The sequence below is a fragment of the Nothobranchius furzeri genome, chromosome 18 (assembly GCF_043380555.1).
Source record: "Nothobranchius furzeri strain GRZ-AD chromosome 18, NfurGRZ-RIMD1, whole genome shotgun sequence".
Classification (NCBI taxonomy): Eukaryota; Metazoa; Chordata; class Actinopteri; order Cyprinodontiformes; family Nothobranchiidae; genus Nothobranchius; species Nothobranchius furzeri.
In genome coordinates, this window is record NC_091758.1 from 7,260,286 (window position 1) to 7,287,308 (window position 27,023).

General features: G+C 42.5%; 1 protein-coding gene and 1 long non-coding RNA gene across 4 annotated transcripts in view; one reads left to right on the top strand and one right to left on the bottom strand.

The window, feature by feature from the left end:
- Positions 1–1,464: 1,464 nt before the first annotated feature.
- Positions 1,465–19,579, bottom strand: LOC139063898 (uncharacterized). The gene is made up of 3 exons (XR_011517207.1): positions 19,443–19,579; positions 2,112–2,286; positions 1,465–1,927 (listed from the first exon to the last, which is right to left on the bottom strand). It is a non-coding gene; the product is annotated as an uncharacterized lncRNA (long non-coding RNA).
- The window catches only part of LOC107391662 (neuronal PAS domain-containing protein 3), a 388,161-nt gene continuing 380,424 nt past the window's right edge, over positions 19,287–27,023 (top strand). Inside the window, exon 1 of one of the 3 annotated variants that reach the window (XM_070546901.1) lies at positions 19,287–20,262. In XM_070546901.1, coding sequence (XP_070403002.1) covers positions 20,075–20,262 — 188 coding nt within the window. In that variant the 5' untranslated portion in view covers positions 19,287–20,074. Of the gene's footprint in view, positions 20,263–22,051; positions 23,090–27,023 lie in introns of those variants that run through there. The other 2 variants (XM_070546902.1, XM_070546903.1) reach the window with 2 other exon arrangements.

The following is a 27,023-nucleotide window of genomic DNA, read 5'->3' on the forward strand; positions in this document are numbered from 1 at the left end:
GTTTCCTCATCATGTCAAATACAGAATCATTCTTTGTTTCGCTGCTAAATGTTCGTATTCTCAGAAAAATCCGATTAACGTGTCTGTCACACCGACAACACTAACTATAACAAAAATCCACAAAAGTCAAACACGGGAAACACTAAGCAAAGCTAAACTGTGATTACATGATTTGTTTCACAACTGGCATACTGTAGTCATGGTCTGAGGTGAGGGGCACACCTAGCTTCTGTTAAGTCTGATTATAGGTGAGCGGTTCCTGGAGAGTGGCTACGCTGAGCCGGATCTAGCCACCAGAACCTTAAGGAGCTGGGAGACAACCACATTTCGCTGGATGTTTGCTCACTTTGGTACAGTGAAGGCTGAGAGTCTCTTAACTCTTGAACTTTCAAGTTTTGATTTGTTGTTTCTTGTTTTGAGCCACATGTTTCTTTTGCCCTGCCTGCAGGTTCTTCAACCATCCTCACCTCTCCAACCAGAACTTCCTGGAAATCCACCTCAAGCCTACGTCTCGCCAGCCCAGCCCCACCTCTCCACTCTTCACCCCCACCTGCTTCCTTGACCACTTCCTCTGTGAAACACCTAAGTGAACCCTCTGTGTTCTCGAGCCTGCCACCAGCCTCAGACCGGACCCCCAGGAGGCCGTGCAACAGCAAATTCTGCAGACAGTCGGAAAGAACTGTTCAGTTATCAACTCACAGCTCATTTCTCTTTAAATACCTAAAAGTGTTTGTTTTCAAGAATGACTGATTCTTAGAGCTGGTGCATCTTCTATCAGTCACCCTGAATGTGCAGAGTGAGTGCAGGTTCCAGACGTGTTAAAGGATCTGTGCAAGCATCGGGCATGGATTCCTTTAGAGAAGAGGAGAGTTGTTGTGACGTGTTGGTGAATGGGATTCCTGCTGCCTCCAGTAAAAAACACAAACAGATAAGGTGTCCCATTGCTCCCTAAAACAATGCACCATACATGCTTTATCACACTATTTCATAAATCTAAGACAACCAGGTAAGTATGTGGGTGTGTGGTGAAGAACAGGTTGATAAATGTAAATGTATTTAACATGAAAAATGTCCTTTTTTGTCAGCTGTGGTTTCTGATGTGCTGTGTTTAGGATTGCAAGTAACCAGGGTCAGGAGAGGCTCAGCTGCTTTACCCTGGTTTGTCCTCATGGATGAGGTGTTGGGGACAGGCCTCCGTCCCTGAGGACACTTCTGGGCCAGGTGCAGCAGTGATGAGGAAAACCAGCGTCCCTCATCACGGAGGAAGGTGAAGGGACAGAGGAGGGCCCACAGCCAGAGCATGGACAGATTCTTCTCATTGTTAGAAACAATTGTAGACAAAAGATGTATTTAATTATTTGTTTTTGTTCAAATTAATTTTGTTCCTGTTAATACTTAGTATTTTGGTATGTTAATATATTTATTAAACTCATTCTAATGACTGACTTTTCATCATTAGTTTGAACTGTTTTATTATTTGCAGTTTTAAATACATTACATGAACAGAAAATGGAAAGCTGATAGGGGACAACACTAAAACATGTGAAAATGATTTGAAGATCAAAACAAACAGGGAACAGTTATTTACAGTTCATGCAGGGTTAACCGAAGGGACTTTCCCTGGACCAGTTATTGAAATGGAATGAGTAGGAAGTCTGTGTGGATCTCAGTTGTTCAGGGCACGGTGATCTTTAAGGTTTAGCTGGAAATATAAGGACTTTTCCTGTTTTCCTCGATGACATTTCACCTCTCACTCTTATCTTCAGCTGAAGCTTCTGGGATGAGAGGTGAAACATCTTAGAGGAAAACAGGAAAAATCCAGTTTTTCCAGCTAAACCCTCAAGATGAAATAAGCAGGAAGTCTGGAAGTGTTGCTGTATCTGCTGAAGAAGGATCCCAGACATGGTCGGTGTGCTGGAACAGAAACCTGTGGGTGGAACATCATACAGGACAGTCAGCAGAGCACTTTGAGATGCTTTCTCTCACTGTCCACTCCATCAAATGATGACATCACTAAGATGTAATCAGATATATGCAAACAGAAGATGGGTTATGGATTCACTAGAATAATACTTAAATTTAGCTGATAAATTTTAAATAGAGATGTCTACATGAAGGACTGTAAACAGCAGCAGTGGTCTGGTGGTTCCTCAGCAGAAAGTATGGAGAGCACATCGCAGGCTGCCTTCATATGCCAGCCTCCTCCCATCTTCTGCAACATCTTTCTGGGGACGCAATGTCACCAGCACTGAGCCAGATGTGCAGAATGGTGCATGCTGTTGTGACCTGTAGTGGAGGAAAGAAACAGTTTCATATTTGAATTAAAGACACACACACACACACACACACACACACAAGCACGCACGCACGCACGCACCAGTCAAATGGCCAAAAGATGTCTGGGATGTAATATTGTCTGATTTTGTTCCTGACTGTCGCTCATCAAACCCTATAATAATGCTGCTAGTGGTGATCGGTTGGCATTTTGGTTGTACTCACTGCCCTGGCCTCTCCAAAAGGTGGTTTTAACATTGAAATGGTGCCAGCTTTTAACCCTCTGGAGGGAGGCGTTGCAGATTAGCAACGTTAAAATCTACCTACCTGGTTACACCACATACGTATTTCATGAGCATGTTTTTAACTCAGAAGTACCCCTGAAGGACTTAGTTGGTCGTCCTTTTATCAAAACTTATTTGGAGCCTGAGAGGGTTAATTCTTCATAACTATTATTATTTTTTGTAAGCGCTTTGAGATTTTTAAATGTAAAGCGCAGTACAAATGAAAAGTATCATTATTATTATTATTATTATTATTATTATTATTATTATTATTATTATTATTATTATTATTATTGTTATTGTTATTGTTATTGTTACTGTTACTGTTAGTTTGAAGAAGTAATCCATTTGAAAACCCACTCTGGTACTTTCAGAGGTTTAACAAGCAATATGTGAAATCACAGTCACCTTCTGGCTCGGTTTTTGAGAGCTCCTGGAGATAAAATCTATCAATTTTTGCCAATTAAAGTATTCATGGGAAGACTGGAGGAGAATCCTGTAACCTTGCAAACAAAACACATTTTCACATTCAGGGCTTTATTTAAAGTGCGGATTAGAAAAGAAAAAAGTCTGTTCTTCACATCTGTGGAGATTTAACTCTCTGCTAGCTACACAGAGAGACTGGACATTAGTTTTTACAGTCCAGGTAGAAGGGTTCTGGATTTGAAACTACCTGGATGGGGAGGATGATGCAAATGCAACGGTGATTTAAACCTGGTTTTCACTTGAGACAGAAATAGCAAGAGGTCTAATAAATAGTCTGAGGTGACCTGCATGCCACACAGAAACACAACGCTGCACAAAATTCAGCTGTTTTGTGGCTTTTTGTCAGACTGATTCAGGAAATCTCAGAAAGCTCTGGAGCAACCACAGTCAGTCCGACCGACAGTCGTGATGCAAGCTCCAGTCAGCACATTAGGAACCAAACGGAAGCAGGGACAAAAATTTTGAGATTAAATACTAAAGCATGCTGTAAGAAAAGTCGACCAGAATCTACTTCACCCACCTGAGTCATGCGTGTAATGCCATTGGAAAACGCCTAAAAGAAGTTTGTGCAGAACTAGTTTTAAACAATCACAATCACCTCAAAATACAGCATTGGGACAGTCAGCAGTTGTGACGAATGAGACACTGGAGTTTACCCAAGGGGATGGGGGGGGTAAGCCTAAACATATGAGTTTGGGTCAGGTCCAGTGATCATATGACATGTTTAGTATCAATGGGTTTCTTAGAATTGCTGTATTGTGAATGCGTTAGTGTCATGAGGCCATCTGATGAATGGACTGGAACGGACCTCAGTTTAAAACCCATTTGTCTACCACCATTTTACAGATGGTAAAAAGTGGTCAAATGACACCAGTGATGAGACTATTTCAACTAAAAGGCCATCATAATCCGAATCAATGTCTTAAAAAACAATTTGATCTCAAAGATGATAAATGACCTGGGGCCTCATTTATCACGCTTGCTTATGCACAAACGGGGTCAACTTTCCACACAAACTTTGGGATTTATGAAAGAAAACGTAGCCGAAAAATGTGCGCAACTTTAAGCTGACCAAGGACATGGAGAGCACCTGCAGTGCTGCTGCTGAGAAAGATAACATTATAAAATCCTGCAGCATTATCACTTGAACTGCTTTGTTTTCACACAGAACAAGACCCCCACACGCGCGCACACACACACACACACACACACACACACACACACACACACACACACACACACACACACACACACACACACACACACACACACACACACACACACAGCCTGAAGCCAGAATACGGAATGCAGAATATCAACAAGGGGACAGATTGAGACAGAATGTCATGCGTCTGTGACAGTGTGTGTCCTGTCACTGTGACCCAATTGATGATGCGCCCTGGCTACGCAGATGAGGGAGATCTCTGTTTGGCTGACTGGTTAGCTCGTGTGACTTTCACCTGGGAGTCTGGGGATTGAATCCTGATTGGATTTTTTTTATATCCGCCACAGATCTCTCTGAACAATTCATAACATTGACGGCTTCAGCAACGCTGTGCCACTCCGTGGATTTTCTTTTAATTGTTTTGCAAAAGCACTTCCTTTCATTTCTCCACCTCACCCACAGGTACCTCAAGTTCTGCTTCTGCAAAATAACGCTTCCTTGATCTGCGGTCGTGATCGAAATGCTGCAACAAGCCAGCTTATGTATATGCATGAGGTCCACAAGGCACTTTGCATCGACCACTTATGGCAGAAAGTGGGCGTGGTGAGGGGGTGTGTGACTAAAAGCAGCTGAGAACCTTTCTAGATAGTCTCTGATTTATGAAGCGGAGATTGCGTGCAGCTGTGCGTACTCCATGTTTGATAGATCACACACCTACTTGGCGTAAGTACTTTTTTTTGCTGAGCTTCAGTACGGTTTTAGTAAGGATTCTACGCAATGTTTAAGAAATGAGACCCCTGCACTTATGCATCGCTATTGTGAGTCAGAGGACTCCAAAGCTCTTCACACAAATTCACACACTGATGGTTATGAGCTAATTAGAGCTTTCTTTGAGGGCACTGACAGGTGAGGCGGCTGCACACTCGTTCCACCGATCCTTCTGACCAACGCCAGCTAGTAAGAAGTGTGAAGTGTCCCTCTGATTCCTGGTCAACCCGCTGAACCAATATTACTTAAAGGGGCATTATGGAAGTGTGACAGCCAAAACATGTATAGAAATAATAAATTTCTTCTTCATACGTTCTCCTGCAATGCCCTGGTCCTGTAGAATGAGCCCTGGCATTTTTACTGTGATTGCCTGTTTTTCTGTAAAATCACAGAAAAAGAGAGTTGCTCGGGTCGAGCAGGCTGCTTCATGCGTGTTCACGCTCAGGCATCGCCCGTAGAATTTGCTATCTGTAGCTTTAGCAGCAGAGAGAGAGGCAGTGCTTCTTACGCCTAGTGATGAACCTAGCTACATTTCTGAGGACCCTTAGTTACTTTCTGTAGAACTTTCTTCTAGATATTTCCTGCAAATTAGCAACAAAATAGCCGTTTTCGCTCCAAATTGTTCTTTGTTTTGACGTTGTTTCAGCTGTCATCAAGGATATAAATGTTACAGATACAAAGGAGGTCACTGGCGCTTTAGCTCACCTGATAAAACGTCGGACTCTTGTGCAGAAGACTTGGGTTTGATTCTGGATGTGAACATAGTTTATTTAGAGTTTCTTTTTTTTACATTAATGGTATATTTTTTACAGTAAGATGCCCACATTTTTATTTGAGACTCGCCGAACGGCATTGAATTCACAGATAAAAAAGATGTGGGTTCAACTTTCAATTTGGAACAATTTTTCAAGCAAGGGAAGGGAATGATCTGAGCATGCAGGAGGACTGACCCATCATAAACCTTTGTCAGCTGTGCTGAAGAGAAAGGTACAGAACCACATTATTTAATTAGCTGCACGTTCTCCTGTCCTCTGTCCTTCGGGCCACACACACACACACACACACACACACTCACACACACACACAAGGGACTGTCTCAGCTGTTAAACTCGTTAAGGAGTGTGCACGTACAGCATGCGCGCCTCATGCACGAGCCTACTATTGAAGCTGCCGTTATGCTTTTGGCCTGAGGGGGCAGTCACGAGCATAAAAATTCAAAATTCCGTAAAGTCCTTTTAAATGTCTTACAGCCAAGTGGGGTAACACTTAACAATAAGGTACGCAAAATTGTGCTTCGTTACTAGGGAACGACTGAGGGGGTGATGAGTAATGAAGCAGGGAAGAATAGGTAGTTAACCAATACTTACTGGTAAACACCCAGCAGTCTTATTCAGGGACTAATAGGTAGTTATCTATGAACGCAATAAGGAACCAATCCCAAATGAATGTAGTGCCTGTGGACTCTCTTTTGTAAACTTCATGAAGGATGCAGATAATGTGCAACATCACAGTGATTAAACATCACTGTTTCATCTTGATTTCACTCGTCTGTCACTTCGTTGTCTATCGTCAGCATCCGCCCGTCTCGAGATGATGGAAAGTGAAGCCTCCTCCCAAGTACCTACCGAGGAACTAATCTGTACCTACTAGGTACTTAACCATTGCTTATATATTGTCACATGGCCATTTACCAGAAATACATTGAGATTATTTACACATCATTTTCTTTCATCTTGTGAGTGGTAATATTCCGGAGATGGGTGACCAAAATCCTTTAGGTTACAGTGTTACTTGGCTCAAATCAATCACTAACAAAATGTTCAATGTTTGGGTACTTTTGAAATAATCAGAAAAAAAAAACACAAAATGTTACTTTTACATTTATAAACTTTGAAATCAACATGTAAAAACACTAAAACTACCTATTCTTCCCTGCTTCATTACTCTGTACTCTTTAAGTTGTTCCCTAGTAACAAAGCACGAATAGATAATTACCTATTAGTCTCTGAATAAGACTGCTGGGTGTTTACCAGGAAACACTGGCTAACTACGTATTAGACCATGAAACAAGACTGATGAGTGTTTTCACCAGTAACTACTGGTTAACTACTTATTCTTTCCTGCTTCATTACTCATTACTCCCTAAGTCGTTCCCTAGTAACGAAACACAGTTTCACATACCTTGTTGTAAAGTGTTACCCAAAGTGGCTGCAGGTTCAATGCCTCTGTTCTGTGTAGAGTTAGCACGTGATCCTTACTCTTGGTTGGCTTTTCTCCTGGTACGCTTGTATTAGATCCCAAGTGTTCCATAATTGGCAAGACTGTGTTTTGTTTGTATTCTGTGTTTTAAGACATGTTTGCTTCCTGTTTTCTTTTGCCTTTCTACAGACGAAGACCATCAAGGAAGTAATAAAGTACCTTGACACTCCTGTTTGTCCTGCTTCTGTCACCCAGCAACATGGACATGCTTCCGGCTGGTGACGAGTAGAAGTCTGCAGTTCCAGCACCGACCCAGCTGCAGCAACAAGTGTCTTCAGCAGGACATTTAGACGACACTCCAATCATTTGCTTATGGAAAGCTGCTTGTGCCTTAGCTGTCTCTCCTTGGTTGTGGTGTTTGGATTACAATTTAGTTTTTGAAGAAGCCATCTAAAAGTGTTTGTAGCTTTTGCTTTAGTAAGTATAGAGGGAATGTTTCTTTGGTGTGTTTCTGTGTGGAGAAGGTTGCCTTTTGATAAGTTAAGAGTTTGGTATTTCAGCCATTTAGTGACATTTTAGGCACCTGCTTTAACCGTCTGGAGGCAGGTGTTGCAGATTAGCAACGTTAAAATCTACCTACCTGGTTACTCCACAAACGTATTTCATGAGCATTTTTTAACTCAGAAGTACCCCTGAAGGACTTAGTTGTTCATCCTTTTATCAAAACTTATTTTGAGACTGAGAGGGTAAAATTTAGCTCAGATTTAAGAACACTTTGGTAGATAGTAGGGATGTCCCGATCAAGATTTTTTTGCCCTTGAGTCCGAGTCCGAGGCATTTGATTCTGAGAATCTGCCGATACCGAGTCCCGATCCGATACTTTCGATACATAAAAAAATAATAATAAAAGAAAAGGAAGGAACAGTTGCAGAATGTTCCTTATTTTTTATGTAATTACCTTTTTATTTTAAAGTTTAACAACAGATCACTTCTGTGAGGTAGCTTGAACAATCAAGTAGTAAATAACATAAATTCTTCACTTTTGGACTTTATTGCAAATATAAAAAGTCTAATATAAAAGCAGATAGCACTTCAACTTAAAATACCTGGCAGGGGTCTATTTTGCCTCGGCCCCCAAAATGCTTAGATACGTCCCTGGGCATGGGACGGAGTTTTGAAGATGATCTGAATTGTACTGTAGAGAATTAAACTACACACTGGAATCAACTCTGTTGCTATTCAGTTGGAAATTCAGAAAAATTACCAATCAGATTAACCCACGAGGCTTAGATCATGTATAAATATCCCGGATACTTATATATCGATCTAAGTTCGTACACCAACCTGTTTGGTCTAATTTTAATCTAAATATTAACATTTAATTTAAATAGTTAAATTTTATAGCAAAAGTTTATTTTGAATCAGAAGCTAGGAATCTTTGCTTTCAAATAACCAGAAATATTATACCTTTTCTGTGTTTCGTTTCAATAATGAGGCAAGTTTAAAAATGAAGACATTTTATTACTAACAATTTTAAACTTAAAGATTTGAACGACAATTCATGGATGACAATTTAATGACAAATTTTAACAGCTTTGATATTAAACTTGTTTTAAAAGCAAACCTGTGGCTGGATGGAAGCTAAATTGAGAACACGAGTTTGGATGCGTGAATGGAATTATCAGGAGGTTTCTTTCAGAGAGAGAAGAAGCATTCTGGATGGAAATTATGTTTTGCGGCTAACTGAGTTATTTAGAGAGAACAGCATCAAACGTCATCTGTCGATTAGTGTTTACCTCACCCATTTTCCGGAGACCCCCTTTCAGATCCGAGATGTCAGGTGGAGATGATTTCCTCCGGGCACGAGGATGGTAGAAGGACCTCTATGTGACCAAATCAGTCCTGGGTTGTCTCCGTGGGTCACATGACTGATGAACTATTGGCGTCTCAAAGTCCGTAACTCTGAAGGAGTTTTTCGTCTTAACTTAACTCAGAAATCAACAACTCTGGGTAGAGTTTTCGTCAGCTGGTTACAGTTTCGTTTATTCTTAGCTATTCTTGTCGGCGTGACAGAAACAGCAGGTGGAGGTTAGGGACAGCCGTTCCCTTCCTCCGTGATGTTGGTTCAAGAACTGACTTGAAGCTGGTGATGGTTACAGTTTTACCAAAAGCTCTCAGGACACTCCCACTCCCTCAGCAAGAAAGCTTGATCATGCATCAAAAACGTGATGCGCTTATTGTTTATCTTGACTCTGTGTTAGATGGATAAGGTGTACTGACCTTCTTTGCTGAACACATCTTTTACTGTCATCAACCATAATCATAATTATTATTATTACTATCCCAAAGCATAATAATTCATTTCATGTAATTAAAATACCTTTACACTGAACCAAGTGATCATTTATGATGATTTTCATAAACAGTAATAAAATCAATGAGTTTTATTAATTATTATTATCTAATCATTATCATCGTGAACTTGAAGTGTCCTCCTCCTGGGATGGAACAGCAGCAGATATGGATATGATCTTGAGCAGACATGGTGGCTCCTTGGGTTAATCTGTGGATTTAAAAGTACTGTTTGACCCAGCTTGACCCAGCTGGGTAAATGTGCCCTTTGCCACAAATTAGAGGACCTTCATCACGTTACAGTATCAAATATATAAATACTACATGCTGATAAATTATTGTTTTATACAGGAAAAAACATGTAGTGGGATAAATCTACCTACATTTTATTTGTTAAGAACTTTGTTTTTTCTTGGTTTTTATTTTCCTATCTTCCTGTCCTGTCTGTCTCTGATCTTCCTGCATCTCCCAGTCCTCCAGAAAAACTCCTGTCTGCTCCCTTCATTTTCACCTCACAAGTAACTTTTTAACGAGCAGATCAAAATTATCTATGACCGCAAAAAAAGCAGAGTGTGCGCTGCGCTGCCCGGCTGCGCCAGTGACGAGCATTGTAGCGCGAGCGCGTCCACACGTCATGCTCAAATACAGACAGAACTTACCAGAGAGAAAATGAACGGACACGAATGACTGTGTGTTAATTGTATATTTTTCGTGACGCCACTTAGAAACTTAGAAAATGTTGCTGTGGCCGTGTGCAGAACGCAGCTGGAGTTCATGAATAATTAGCGGTCTGCCTGCTGCTCTGCTCAAACGAATCCCCGCTACCGTGAGTCCATATAATACAGGTAGAAACTGGATCTCTTTGTGCTCCTTCTGGGTGTGTAAGTTAAGGGCATCGGGGAGCCTGACAACCTTTAAGGAGAACCAAGTTGCTCTGCTGTAATTTGAACCCAGTATCCGAGTCCGTATCGGGAAGTAAAGCCGGGGCCGATTTCCGATCACGTGATCAGATCGGGACATTCCTAGTAGATAGTGAGCTGCTCTTTAAATGCCAGAGTCTTATTCCACTCCCACTTCCTGTTTGAAAATACAACAAACGCTGTTGCCTGGCAGACCAAGAGGGCAGAACTGCTAACACACACACACACACACACACACACACACACACTCTCTCAACGTCATTGTGACATCATAATGTACCAGCCAACGTCATAGTGTACCTCTAACCCAATAGTGATGGCAGATTTAAATTCAAATGTAGTGTAGAGTTTTTACCTGAAGGTGGCGCAACACTGGCAGTTAAAAATAAATATTCTGCCTAAAACTAAGATGCACTTAAATGCCAAATTATTGACTACGTGTGTCTACAGCACGATCAGACACTCGTTAGTACAGTTTATCAGCAAAGAAAAGTTGATTAGGGGTGACTTGCTCTTTAAGCACGTTTTGTTTTCTGTCCAGTTCAGTGGGACACCTTCAGTTAAAGCTGTTATGGCAAATCTGCAAACAAGATGTAGCGTTAAGGAGTGGCTGTGTTAAATGATCAATGTGATAATTCCATATAAATATGAAATATAAACCTGATTGATCTTTAAATGTTTAATCAGAAAATTATGGTTTATTTTACTTATTCAGTGACCATAAACACACTTCATATTAATAGAGACAGAGTGAAGTATATAGTCTATAAAAATGAATTTGTCCCTAAACTAATACTTATACATGACAAGGTATGACTGGATTGATGGGTATGAGGTGGATTAATGTGATGGATGAGATGTTGTAATGGAACATCTTAGATGTTTTAGCAAAACTTTTCTTAAGCGTCTGAGAGAGTTTGTGGAGTCTGGGGTGTAAAATCAGTTTGGCTGTTTGTTTGTTAAGCTACAGATTTATTTATAAAACCATCCGACCCAATTTGTGCCGAGTCTACGCACCTTTGTGCGGAGATTCTCGTGCAGTCTAGGGGGTCAAGAGGTCGTGATGGACACTGCCAGTGGGGTGAACCTCTCAGTACCAGGAACCCGTAGATTAGCTCCGATAGGACCCGTCTAGTCTGAGATCTCTCCAGGTCACGACAGGAAGCTGGAATGCTTATTTGCATCTAAGGCTGTTTGGTGGCTCTTAGAAGAGCCGTTTGTCTGATATCACCCACAGCATGGCAGAGAGGCTCTGACCTGAGGTCAAGAGATAGGACGGTTTCAAAAGGCTTGTTCCCAATTTGGCCGGATCGAGAGTCAACAAGAAACTGAATTGGTTCCGGAAACAATTCTGTTTTATCACCTGCCTTGTTTATAAATGTGGCAAATCAGTTTGACAAACATTTGAAGGCATTATCAGAACTCCTGAGAAAGCCACGCCTTCAGTCAGACACTCAGGGAGCTTAACTCTCTGTGTGAATGAGAATGTTTAAACACTTACGTGAAGTGGACGTTAAACATTAATCAATAATATTCTTATAATATGTATGAGTATGCTGATGGATTAAAACATGTTGTTCATTCATCGCATTTGATTATTTCAACCTATAAGTTGTAAAGTCATTTATGAACTTTAAGGAAAATGAACTTTTTTCAGAGTGAAGATGCAGAAGTCTCCGCATGAGACCTTGGCTGATTCTTTGTACGGCAACAGTGTCTGGCACAGAGCCCCCTGTGTGGAGGCCAGACAGATGGGGCGTTTATGTCTGCAAATTAAAAGTTACTTTCTGGTTATTTGCTGATGAAAACTTGACCTTTGATCCATTACAAAAAGAAATTTTGAATGCAAACATGATTACAGAACACTCACCCCTCCCCTCGGGTATCTTCACTGAGATGCTTCTGCCAGAACCAGAAACAGTGTCAGAGGAAACGAGCGCTAAACACCTATTGCCGTTTTCTAGTTCCAAATGTCTTTTGTTGTCCAGGACTTCTAATGAACTCAGGTAGTTCTGGGGCAGCAGCAGTTCAAGAGGTAGATCAGGCTGTCCAGTAATGGAAATGTTGCAGGTTCGATCCCAGCTCCACTTAACCCTCCTTACCTACTGGTGGTGGTCAGAGGGAACGGTGACGCCTGAGCTCTTTAGCCTTGCCTCTGTCAGCGCGCCCCAGGGCAGCTGTGGCTGCACTGTAGCTCATCATCATCAGTGTGTGAATGTGTGTGTGAATAGATGAATGAGTGTAAAGTGCTTTGTAGTCCTCTGACTCTGAAAGGCTATACAAGTGCGGGTCAGCTATCATTTATCATTACCATTTAGTATGTCCAAAAGTTGAAGTGGTGGCATCAACCTCCCAGTCCCAGGGTGGACAGTCAGACCGCTGGACTACTGAGACGGTAATGGATGGAGGATCCAGGGATATTTAGGAGGTCTGGTGAGACTGACAACCAGATGGTCCAATAGTTGTTTTCCAGTTACTGGCGAAGATTTTTATTTATTTTCTTTTTAATCTCTACAATTTATTCATAGCTACACGATGTCCGAAAGTTTTTAAGAGGCATGAAAAATGTTTTAAGCTAATTTGTTCCAGATTTGCTACCGCAGCTCAAATTGAACTTGCCTTAGTTAATATTACTTTCATGGTGAATAGTGGGCTATTTCTGTGGTGACTTTGCTTTTAGTTGTTTTTCGTGTGTTGAGTTTTGGATTGTTTCCTTAGTTTTACCTCCAAGGCTGTGTTAGTTGGTGTTGTGTGTGGTTCTGGCCTTTGGGAAAGAAGCTGTTTGTTTTTAGTTTCAGAATTAGTCTGATCATCATGTTTTACTTTTAAAACTCCTGTTCCTGTCCTTTCCTTTTGCGGCGAGCCAGACCTCCTATGGGAGGGTGCACAGGTTCGGGCAGCATAGTCATGATTTCCCGGTATAAATTGTTGGTTGTTATGATAACATTTTCATTTAAATATATTATATAGGAAACACACACAGTGGTATTTGAGAAGTGGAGGGACTTTATAGGATTTACAGAAAATGCAATAATTGTTTAACCCCTTAGTGTTCCAGTGTCCTGCCCATGGGACAAAACCCCATTGCATTCATTAAACCTGGAAATTTAAGGGGTTAAACTAAATTAGGCAGGTGCATAAATGTGAGAACTGTTGTCATTTTATTGATTTCAAACCCTTAGAATTAATTAGCAGTTCTTCTTTCTAGGAATATGGCCAGTTTTATTAGTCCTTCATGACAACCCAGGGTCCAGACCAGGAAGCAGAGTCGTAGTTTAACCCACCCCTCTGCAGCTTCTGTACTGTTACCCACCCACTACCCCATAGAGACAGTGTCCTGCTCACGGCCAAAACCACACAGATTAAATATCAGGCTTAATAAAGCAAACCATGGAAATCTCATAAATATTAGAACAAATTCAACTGAGCAGAAAACTAGAAAAATTAAATGTGGGTTGTTGAACATTAAATCCATTTTTTCTAAGACTTTGTTAGTTAATGACTTGATTTGTGATAATCAGATCTCTTTGCTCTCTCTCACAGAATCCTGGCTGCAGCAAGAGGACTATGTTAGCTTAAACGATTCGACTCCTTCAAATTATTTAAATCATCATATTGCTCGAAGTACAGGGCGAGGAGGAGGAGTGGCAACCATTTTTCATTCGGACTTATTAATCAGTCCCTTACAGATTAATAGTTACAGTTCGTTTGAACATCTTATTCTTAGTTTTCCTAATCCAGATTGCAAAACTGTAAAACCACTCTTGTTTGTAGTTTTATATCGTCCACCAGGCCCTTACTCTGAGTTTTTGGATCAGATCTCTAATTTTTTATCTGATTTGGTGCTAAATACTGATAAGGTCATTGTAGTGGGGGATTTTAATATTCATGTGGACATTGAAAATGATTGCCTCAATGTAGCCTTTAGTAATATCTTAGACTCAATTGGTTTTACTCAAAGAATACATAGCTCCACCCACTCCTGCCATCATACATTGGACCTTGTTCTGACTTATGGCATTGAGTGTGAGGAAATAACAATCTTTCCACACAATCCAGTCCTCTCGGACCACTTTCTGATAACCTTTGAGTATTTTATAACTGAGTTCTCGAGACATGAAAGTAAATTTCACTATAGTCGGTCTCTATCTGACAAAGTTGCGTCTTTTAAATCAACTGTTCCATCTTTACTGTCCTCAGCATCTCAGAGGCATGTAGCAGAGGGCAATATTTTCAGTTCTAGCCCCTCACAAATTGATGCCTTAGTTCATCATGCTAATTCCTCTTTACGTGTGGCATTAGATGTTGTAGCCCCTTTAAAAAAGAAGGTAATTAGGGACAGGAAGTTGGCTCCCTGGTTTAACTCTCATTTACGAGCCTTAAAACAAAACTCTAGGAAATTGGAGAGAACATGGCGCTACCTATCCTGGAAAAATAGTCTTGTGCTTTATAAAAATAAGCTTCGACAAACTAGAACTGCTTATTTCTCAGCACTAATCGAGGAGAATAAGCATAATCCTAAATTTCTCTTCAGTACAGTTGCTAAACTTACACAGAATCATAGCTCTGAGCCAACTATTCCCTTAGCCCTCAGCAGTAACAACTTTATGGGATTTTTTACAAGTAAAGTAAATTCTATTAGAAACAAAATCTTTAGCATCCTCCCTAATGCGATTTCTTCTTCCTCAGTAAGTGAGGCAGCATCAGAGGTGACTGTAGAACCTCATCTGTGCTTGAACCGTTTTGATCCAGTTGAGCTTTCAGAGTTATCAAAAATATTAGCTTCATCTAAACCTTCAACTTGCATTTTGGATCCAATCCCAACCAAATTATTTAAAGAAGCATTTCCTTTGGTTACTGCCCCCATTCTAAATATAATCAATCTATCCTTAGTAAATGGGTATGTACCACAAGATTTTAAGGTTGCTGTAATCAAACCTTCACTTAAGAAGCCTTCTCTGGATCCAGATGACCCAATGAATTATAGACGAATATCTAACCTTCCATTTTTATCCAAAGTCCTGGAGAAAATAGTGGCCATCCAAGTATGTGAGCATTTAAACACTAATGCTCTGTTTGAGGAATTTCAGTCTGGTTTTAGAGAGTATCACAGCACTGAAACTGCATTAGTGAGAGTTACAAATGATATTCTTATGGCCTCAGATAAGAATCTTGTGTCTGTTCTAGTCTTGTTAGATCTCAGTGCTGCCTTTGACACAGTTGATCACAATGTTCTTTTAGAAAGACTTGAACATGTTGTAGGGATCAAAGGAACGGCGCTAGGCTGGTTTAAATCCTACCTGTCTGACAGATTTCATTTTGTAAATGTACATGACAAATCGTCTTCATACTCCAGGGTTACTTGTGGAGTACCACAGGGTTCAGTGCTTGGACCAATTCTTTTTACTATATATATGCTCCCAATTGGTAAAATCATTAGACAGCATGGGATAAACTTCCACTGTTATGCTGACGATACTCAGTTATATTTATCCATTAACCCTGATGAACCTAATCGGTTGGGTAGATTACAGGCTTGTCTTGAGGATATAAAAAACTGGATGGCTCTAAACTTTTTGCTTTTAAATCAAGACAAGATGGAAGTTCTCATCTTTGGACCAGAAATCCAGAAAAGGAAATTGCTTAGCCAATCGCCTGACCTTAATGGCATTACATTAGTCTCTGAGAACAAAGTAAGGAACCTTGGTGTTATCTTTGACCAGGACATGTCATTCAAATCCCAGGTTAAACAGGTTTGTAGGATTTCCTTTTTCCACCTTCGGAATATTGCTAAGATTAGAAGCATACTTTCCAGGAGTGATGCTGAAAAACTAGTTCATGCATCTATTACATCAAGACTGGATTACTGTAATTCATTACTCTCAGGAAGTCCACAGAATGTAGTTAAAAGTCTTCAGCTTGTCCAAAATGCTGCAGCTAGAGTTCTGATGAGAATTAAAAAGAGAGATCATATCTCTCCTGTCTTAGCTTCCCTACATTGGCTACCTGTTAAATTCAGAATAGATTTTAAGATCCTTCTTCTCACAAATAAAGCTCTTAATAATCAAGCTCCATCATACATCAGTGATCTGGTTGTTCCATATGTTCCTAACCGAGCACTTCGCTCCCAGACTGCAGGTTTACTGGTGGTTCCCAGAATATCTAAAATTAGGATGGGAGGCAGATCTTTTAGTTATCAGGCTCCTCTCCTGTGGAACCAGCTCCCAGCTTTAGTCCGTGAGGCAGACACTTTGTCTACTTTTAAGACTAGGCTTAAAACATTTTTATTTGATAGGGTCTATGGTTAAAATCTGATGTTAGCCTAAATCTGGACAAGTGGGGGAGTACAGGGAGGTGGAGTGTACAGTCGGTAAAGACGGCTCTCGCTTGCCCTGACTCCAACATGCCTCCATCTAAATAGGATAGATTATCCAGAGTTATCTCTGTAGTTATGCTGCTATAGGCTTAGACTGCTGGAGGATACACTGACCACTTTTCACACTCTACTGCTTTCTTCTACAATCTGCTCTTTAACTACTATTTTGTGCAATATCAGCTGTTAACTTTATTTCCTCTGTACGTGTTTTTCTCCCCAGAAGAAGCTACAACGACGTTCTGCTGAGCTGTGGTGGCCTCATGGAAAGGGCCATCGACTAGCACACTGCTGCTAACCACTTAAACATTATCCCTCTCCTGATAATAACTTTTTGCTTTCCTTGACGTTTATCCGTTTAATTATAGATTCACTAGGATAAATACAATAAAGTTTATCTTTCACAATATAACTATAGACACATTAATTTGTCTTTGTGTGTGTGTGTGTGTGTGTGTGTGCGTGCGTGCGTGCGTGCGTGCGTGCGTGCGTGTGTGTGTGTGTGTGTGTGTGTGTGTGTGTGTGTGTGTGTGTGTGTGTGTGTGTGTGCGCGTGTGTGCGTGTGTGTGCTCTGTCTTCTCCATCACCAGTGAGTCGTGGAGGATGGCTGCTTATACTGAGCCAGGATCCTCTGGAGGTTTCTTCCTGCTAAAAGGGAGTTTTCGTCTCCACTGTCGCTGCATGCTTGCTTAGTATGAGGATTGCTGTATAGTCACTGACACTAGTCAGTGACTTGATGCAATTTGCTGGGTTCCTTATATAGGAAACTTTATTACTGATTGGCTTAATGAACTGTGAATTGGAATGTTTATTATGTGAAGTGCCTCGAGACGACTCTTGTCGTGATTTGGCGCTATATAAATAAACTTGAAATGAATTTATTTGAATTATTAAAACTCAAAATTAGCTTAGTAAGCTCAGTGACCCTTGACCTCCACACAAGTGAATCCAGTTATGAGAGTATTTCAGGGGTCTAATCATGAGGTTCCCTCCTCTTTGAATGTTCTCTAAAGAACAGCAACATGGGGTTTGAGACAACTCTCACATGACCTGAAAACAAAGATTGTTCACCATCATGGTTTAGGGGAAGGATAGAAAGCTGTCTTAGAGGTTTCAGCAGTCTGTTTCCACAGTTAGGAACATACTGAGCAAATGGAAGAGCTCAGGCACATTCAAGTTCAGGCGCCAGGTGGCAGACCAAGAAAACTCTCAGATAAACGCAAACGAAGAATGGCGAGAACAGTCAGTCAACCACAGACCAGCACCAAAGACCTACATCATCATCTAGCTGCAGATGGAGTCACTGTGCATCGTTCAACTATTTGGTGCACTTTACACAAGGAGATGCTGCATGTGAGAGTGATGCAGAGGAAGCCCTTTCTCCACCCACAGCACCAACAGAGCTGCTTGAGGTCTGCTGAAGCTCATCTGGACAAGCCAGCTTCATTAATGAGGTGCTGATGAAACTAAACTGGTCCAAAATGTCTTCAGCCTGACTCCAGACTCTCGTCAGAAGCTACAGGAATCATTTAGAGGCTATTTCTGCAAAAGGAGAATCTACTAAATATTGACTTCATTTATTTTTGTGCTGCCTAAATGTATGCATCTGCCTAATTTAATGGAAATAAACGCCGTTTCCCTTGTCAAACATCACTGTGTGTGTCTCCTCTACGATAAATTTAACTGAAATATTTGATCGGAACAGCCAATGATTTATACAGGAAACGCATTAAGATCAACAAGGCTGCCCAAACGTCTGTAGCAGGTGGTTAGGTTAACCGGTAACCAGCTGTGAATGGTTGTCTGTCTTGTCCATCCCAACCTTTAGGCATTGGTGATCAAGTGAGCATGGTTTATACATCCATGATAGGATCACCAGTAAACCCAGCCAGAAAGTGTGAAGGAGGGGGTGTAGAGCGCTTTAGAGTGGCGAGTTTAGGAGGGAGAGAGAAAGGGGAGGAGACAGCCAGAGCAAAGCTGCTTCTGAATACAACTTTATTCTGGAGTCTGATCACACACACAGCTCAAATGAGCAGAGAGAAGAGTGGAGCGCATTCAGCTGCGCTGCAATCATGAGAACCCAAACATATTAGTCACTGCCTGTCTTACACCAGGACAACAAACAAACACATAAATAAATAAACATGTGTCCTAACAGAGATATTAGATCACCTGAAGTGTTTCTGACACGAACATCACTTCCGTCAGTCTCCATCAGTGTAATTTAAATGATAAAGTGTTGATTAAATATATGATTTCTTATTTATGTTTATTTTATTGTAACAAATAACATTATATAGAGGTGATTTAAGAGCGTCAACATAACGCAATACAACTCTAGAAAAGTTTTCCTGTAAATAAAAAATGTCTGTTAACACAGTTAGGAAATAAAAAGTAGCCTACAGGTTAAAGCTGCGTTATTACGCACGAAGCAAACGTCCTTCTCCCACCACCTCCCTCCTCTCTCCCTCTGTGTGTGTGTGTGTGTGTGTGTGTGTGTGTGTGTGTGTGTGTGTGTGTGTGTGTGTGTGTGTGTGTGTGTGTGTGTGTGTGTGTGTGTGTGTGTGTGTGTGTGTGAGGACAAGACAAACGCGCACACACGCAGCTGCTCTCAGACATACCGACACACACTTTGACGCTGCCGCTGCTGCTTTTCAGCTCTGCGCGTGGACGGGCTGACAGTCTCCTCCAGACTCCCGCGGAGCAACCTGCAGGCAGTTCTGGTCGGGAGAGCCGAGGACGGGATGCCTCGCTTTGGGGGAGATCCGGCGTCTGCGCCCGCGTAAAGGAGCGTCCGAAGGCTTGCTCATCGGCTGAAGGCAACAGCGATCCCGCTGTCCCGTCTGGGTTCCGCCGTGAACGCATCCCTGACTGGTCCACGCATCTGTTGTTGGCTGGCTCTAGGTGGAGAGACCGCGCGCACCGGAGCACCGGGACCATGATATCTGGAGCGTGATGGACTTTAAAGAATAGAGTGAAGAGGGAGGGATGGGGGGTGGGGGACAACAATGTTTACGACAGTTCGTGTTGATGCTCTCTTGCCCACCTGGCTGATCAGATCGTGACTGCCCTTGCGCGTGAGCCACGGATAGACTGACGGAGCTGGAGGTTAGCTCAGAGAAAAAAAAAACCTTTAAAAGTTTAAATCTGACGATTCTCTAAGAAGCCACTGCAACCAGTGGCTTCTGTTGGATAAACAAACAAACAATCAACAATAAACAGACGCCGGAGCGCACCGGACACGGACGGGACCATGATCAGGATTTTCCCAGATTTCAGCGTCCAGGTGACGGCGTCAGCCGCCGGAGGAGCCGGCGCTGGCGGCGGGAGCGGCGGAGGGATGGTGACCGGACCCGCGGTGGGTCGGGTGCCGGTCCCGGTCCCCGGAGCCACCAACGGGACCCCGCAGAGCGTGCAGGGAATCTCCGCCTACCAACAAAGGTATGTCAGAACCGTCCACCTGTAGGATCAACGATCGGGAAAGATCCTCTAAATTGTGGACAAGTGGACAGAAATGTCCCTCAGAATAAAAGGTGGTATGTCTGCGTCTTTGGGTGCTTTCTACCCAACTTTCTGCTGACATTCACCTCTAAACAGATTCATGTTCAGGTGTGCATCTCCCGCTCAGTGGATGTTTCTTTTAGATTTCACAAAGAGAGTTTCAAGATGTAAATGTCCTTCAGAAACGAACTAAACTCCACCAGGACAGACAACGCCTGTCCCTCCCAGGCGGGACATTTCTCAAAAAGAAAAAAGACTTTGACCACATAAGATAAACCCCCTCAGCTTGTTCAGAGATAGGTCGGTTTGTGCCACAGCCGCAGAGTCCAGGTGGAGATGAGGACTGGACTTTGTTGAGAAGGAAACAGGATGATGACTAACAGAGGGGAAAGGAGACAGGTGGAGAGTTTATTATAACTGGGAATGAAGCGATTCATCTCATCTCCGTCTGTTCTCTAGTTTCCTTTTTGCTCTAAATTTGAAATGATTGTTTTGTTTTGGCTGCTCAGGCTTTGGTCTCACACACGATGACACTCTCAGTGTTAGGCGTAGCTCTGTGTGTGTGGCGTCTGAATGTTCATGAGGACCAAAGACATGCAACGGGCCTCTCAGGGTCCACCGTTTCAGATATCTCAAGTGTCCCAGCTCACCTGCACACCAGACGCGTGGCGAAGAGCGTTTTGGGTAACGGGCTGTTGAATGGGTTTGAACTCACCCTCTTGCAACCAATGACCAATGCAAACCCTCACGACCCCCCGACCATGGCCTTATTAGAGTTTTTTTCCTTCTTTTCATGCAGCAGCAGGTTTACCCATGTCCTCACACTTGGCTCTGCACATATTGTTTCCCCTAAACAGCCGGGAGATAATATGTTTATACATTATGCTCCATTATCCACGTCGCCTCTGCTCCCAGTAAGCAGCGCTGAGACGTTTCACAGGACCACGGCGTCGTCTCACTTCACAAACACATGCTGCGAGTGGACATGTCTCCAAATGTTCATCCGGGGAATTTAAATTTGACCAAAGCTGATCACATTTTTATCAGAGCTCTCAACCTTTTTATAATGCTGACTGGGGTCAAAGCGGTGACCTTTTTTAAGAGTGTTGCAGGATGCTGAATTCCTCTTGTACGTGTGGATGCGGGGATACAGCGGCACATAACCTCCGGTTTCTAATAAATAAAAGCAGATATACAAAATATCTGTTTCAGAGTTCAGTGAAAGCATTTATCCTGTTGGATGGAAGCCAAAAGCTTTCGTTAAAGCCGACTCTGAGCATAGCTGCACATGTTGATCGACGGAAGTGTTTGATGGCTCACTGAAGCTTGCACTTCTCCCTTTCCAGTCTTTAATTTCCTGCTACCGCAGTGCCTGTATCCGCACGTTTGTATGGAAAACAGCAGGCATGCCTTTGACCTTGACAGGTCATTGATGTAAAGGGAGGAAGGGCTTTTGACTCGCAGGGCTGCAGCCTCAGGGTTAATCACACAGCAAGCTGATTAGGTGCAGATTAATTATATATTTAAAGAAAATAATTCAATTAAATGTGGAGGGAAAGGATGAAAAGGAGCTACACCTGAGCTAAACACCTGCATGCGTGAGTGAGTATAGGAACTTTTGTCTCCTCACGCAGCAGAGGGGCCAAAAGTTGGAGTCAAAGTGAGACGTTTGCACTGATGTGTTTATTCTGACACTGAGGGCAGAGGGGTGTGTGTGTGTGTGTGTGTGTGTGTGTGTGTGTGTGTGTGTGTGTGTGTGTGTGTGTGTGTGTGTGTGTGTGTGTGTGTGTGTGCAGATGTAAATTACCAGGATATTATCAAACCTTCATGCCTTGTGTTGGTTTCTACTTTGTTAATCCGGGATTAGGTGGCAACCTGTAGCCCCATAAGGAGAGAGAACATATATATTTATATATGTACACACATACACATTGTGTGTGTGTGTGCGCGCGCGCGTGTGTGTGTCGGTGGGTATACACAAAGACACGCGTACACGCACACGCTCAGAGAGACGCACACGCTCAGAGACATACTGAGCGGCGTTGTTGCGTGCAGACAAGAAGAAATACCGGAGATTGTGGTGTCCTTTATTTCCCCATCAGCAGCATCAGCAGCATCAGCATCAGCACCCGGGGGAGGCAGAGATGCTCCAGAAAGCCACCAGGACTCCGGAGGAAGAGGGAGCCTCCTCCATGGGGATTCTAGCGGCCAACTGGCGCTGCGGCAGCGGCGACATAAAGCATTGATGCGCCTTTTCTTTTTTCCAGCTCTGGAGCGCATTGTGGGAATTTCTCCTTAGAGCCAAAAGGCGAAGCCGCGTGAGCGCGGAGAGGACAGGAAGACGGCGAGACGGAGGCAGCACCCCGGCCGGGCTCCCCCGTATGGTCACGCCGCGCGGCATGCCTGTGCCGCTGCAGCGCTGCGCCTGCATTCGCTTCTGCCTTCACAAGCCCTTGTTTCGTTTCCACACAGAGACACAAGCACGAGACGCACGCACGCACGCGCAACCACCTCCACCCCCCTTCCCAACTCTCACACTTTCTCTCTCTCACACACACACACACACACACACGGACATGGCTTTTGTCTTAACACGCCGACCATGACGCATTGCTGTCAGGGCGCCGCGCAGCGCCGCGGGTCCGCGTCCGCATAAATCCAAGGAGTGAGGAAGAGAAGGGGAGAAAGTAAGCGATCCAAATAATTGTTGCAGGAAGATGGCGCCCACCAAGCCGAGCATCCAGCAGGACCCGACGCGCAGAGAACGGTAACGGGGTTTTGAATTTGGTTCGCTGCCTCCGTGCATGCTCACGGCCACACCAGAGCGGGCTTTGGCCCTGGTGGGGTTGCCAGCTCTTCCTTGTCCGCTTTGAAGGGGGTGTGGGAGAGGAGAGGGGGATGTGGGGATGCTCCCCTTCCCAGAGGAGAGCCGAGACGTGCGCATGCACGCGCCCGTCCCAGTGTGGCAGACAGGCAAGCATGTGGCAGGGTAACAGGTCGGAAAACAGACGAGTCTGGCTTGGATTGGAGAACCTCCGTTTATTTATGGAAGGCAAATGCGCGTGTGCGCGCGCGTGCATTAATGAGCAAAACAAGTGCTCATCTGCTGTGTCTAATGATGACGCTAAATCATGTTCTAATGGGAAAGCGTTCCTGTGTGTGCACGAGGAACTAAGCAGAGCTGGAGATGACCTTAAAGGTGGGAGAGTGAGAGTTTGAAGGTTATCTTCTGGTTTGTGTTCAACTGGTGGATGAAGGTCCACCTCCTCAGAGCGCACCTGCTACCTGTTCAGTGTTGTCCGTGTTCCGATGGCATGCAGACGGGCTTGTGTGACCCAGCGGTGGTCTGGACACACAGCACTGTTGATGCTGACAAAGGAGGTGGTTTCTGTAGACGACGGGCTTTTCTTCTAACACCAGTCCACTCTAGATGCATCTTTCTGATCACACGTTCCTTGTTTGGACACATTCGACTGTATTTCCATTTCAAATCAAGAACATCACATTGTTCCACGTTGATTAGAAGGAAGTGATTTTATCAGTAATAGTACGCCATCATTTTATACCTTTACTAAAGCAGTGGTTCCCAACAAGGGCTCGGGACCCCAATGTGGGCCACCAAGAGAGGCATCAGAGGGTCTTGAGATGATTTCCAGAAAAAAGTAGTAAAATTAATAAAACTATTGCTGAAGCAAGCTTTTTGCATTAAAATCATACATGCATATAAGTGAATTTGAGCTGAAGCTTTTTTATGCCCTGAGTTATTTAACTTTTAAGTAAATTACTATTTTTGTTCATCAGACGCTGAACCACTAGACTGTTGACATTCACGTGTGAAAACTGCACAGATCCCAAACGTTACTCGTCTATAATTCATGAATGGTGATCAAATCAACAATAAGTGCATACTTTATTCAATTATAATTATAACCCTTATACACACGTCTGCCCTTATAATGATCAGTTTCCTTACATTTTCTCTTTGCATATTAAATTTAATCCACATTAACCCTTTGATGCATAATGGTCACTACAGTGGACAGGTACTCAAAATTGTTATTTCTTTATTTTTGCTATTAAGCACAGCTGTTGAAGACTTTATTGCATGTGAGCCCCTCCATTTGGACTTCAGTAAGTCAAGCCAACATATTTCATGTTCAGAATGCACGCTGTCCACTGAGATGGACATGTAATAAATTATTTGTAAATTAACAAAATGTTACAAAAATATTTGTTGAAATTTGTTTCATTCACGCCGAAAGATGAATGAAAAAAATTGTTTAAAAAAATCATGGATGAAGATCTCATAGTTCATGCATGAGAGGGTTAATTTTGATTGTGATTTCTAAACAAATGTATGTCCATCAGCGTTGTCGGGTCTCCTTGTTCTCAAGTGAAAACTGAATTAGAAATTTCACTCTTTGCATATTAGTTCATAATAATCAATTTTTATAAATAATTTTTTAACCATTAAGCTGGATTTTCAGGTATTATTTCGTGCTACATGTTAAAGAATCGTTGCAGCACTGCTCTCATATCTTTATTTCAGTTTTCTTTAAAAATTCCACTTAGAAATTAGAAAACTTTATCAAATCTTTATTACTGAAATCACTTTCCATCTACAGACCCACACTGATCTCTGTTTAAACTGTTCAGCATTATTTTATAACACAAAATATAGAAAAGTTATGACAGTCCATACTGTTTTAGTTTTTTGCAACCCGGAATTCTGCAGAACGTCGTTGTGCTTTATGGAATATCATCCTTCAGGCCTTCATGGCAGCGGGGGCTCCATCCAGCTCCACCAGGCTGCCGAAACAGACGTGGCGTCAACTCTCTAAAGCTGAGGTCTGCTGCCTTTATGGCTGAAAGAGTCGTTTTAAACCACAAAATAAATCTGTGTTGATCCAAAAACCTGAATAAACCTTTACGCGATTCATAGAGATTCATTGTATGGTTACAACAGTTTATATACTACATTTGTATTCCATACATTGTCATAATGTAACACCTGCATTACCTGTATTATGATGATGGACCAGCAGGTTCGACCGTAGGAGCACAGCAGCGTGTTTAAAGCAGACTCAAAAACCAGAAGATGATTTTTTCAAAACAACCGAAATTTTAGTCGCTGAACCAAGTTAATAAACACAGTTTATCAATAATGAAATAAATACATTCAATAAACCAAAACATTTACCATACAATACCCTAATCACTTGGCCAAGTGTTCTTACTTTTAAATCTATCGGGTGCACCTTGTTGATCTGTAGCTGTTTCTTAAAATCAGGTGACTTCATTTCAATTCCCATTTAAATGTACAATACCAAGTAGCAGTCGCATGAGGCGTTTTCCCTACACAGCAGCGTTTTCAGCAGTTCTACGTAGATTTGTCAACAACATAAAAGGTAGTAAAATAGTATAAATGTCAGTCAATAGTCATAAGACTATCCAACCACGTGTGAGGGTATGATCGATACTTCCTACCACACCGCTCGGTGCAGCACTCAGTCCACAATGGAACGAACGGGACTTTCTCCTGGTGGGTAGGCTCGCCATCAAATCATCAGAGGAATCCACTTCTGGAACACTCCATGTAACAAAACCTGACCGATTCCAGTGCCCAAAAGGCTCTCAAGTCACCCACGTGGAGTTCTTGCCGTTGAAAGCAACCAGAATGAACTTCAGATGAAAAGTTAGCTAGAAGAGTTTAGCTCCATGTAGAAGTTTAACAAATGCAGATGTTATGTCAGGCTTCTTTCTCTGTTCTTATTCTTGTTGTAACTGTCTGGAACGTAATGGAGCAGCACTGTCCTTCTCCCCGACTCAGACACGTTACTTCAGCAGTGCAGTTGATGAGCGAGAAGGATGAGTCACGGGAGTCTGCGTTCCAATTGGTTATGTCACACAGAGTTTATGTGCTGTGATTGGTTGGGAAGCAGTCTCTTCTGCCTCTAAAGTCTCTTAAAGAGTTGAATTCATTTTATATGGGTTACAATAAGCTATAAATAAATGAGACATTAAATTCACCTTCGTATCATTTTGTGTAAAATGCAATTATACCCCCACCCCGCCCAAATTTAGGGCTGCACAATATATCGAAAAATTATCGTCATCGGGATAACAGGACGTGCAATAGGCCCATCACAAAGCACGTCAAAAACAGCGATAAATGTTTGGTTCAAACATTTCCATCCGTGTCATACATCAGCTTTTTGTAAACAAGCTCTGTTTTTACGCGGAAGTATTATTTGACCAATCAATCAGTCCTTCTGAAATGCGGCCAATCAGATGGGTCCATTCACGTAATACGCCCGCCCCCTGCAAAGACCCGTATGATGGGTGGAAAGCAACACCCGAACTGAGTTAGCGGCGCCGTTCCCTTGTTCGTCATGCTGGCTCAGATTAATGAACGCACTTTGTGCTGATGTTTCTGGAATCAGCTCTGCTTTCAAACATGAACATGAGTCCGCTCGGTGTCGTTAATCATTTTTACCGGGCTGACTCCGACACGTGCCGGTGAAGCAACCCACCTTCATGTCGCTAGTGTTAGCCCCAGGCTCCGGTTAGCTTCTAGCTAAAAGGCTACAGCACTCTCCTCCCAGTCCCACCCTGCTAAAGAGGGCCTGGAAAAGTTCCCCCACACATCAAAGTGAGTTTTCATTTATGAGCTTTTATAACCTTGTTAATCAGGATAGTTG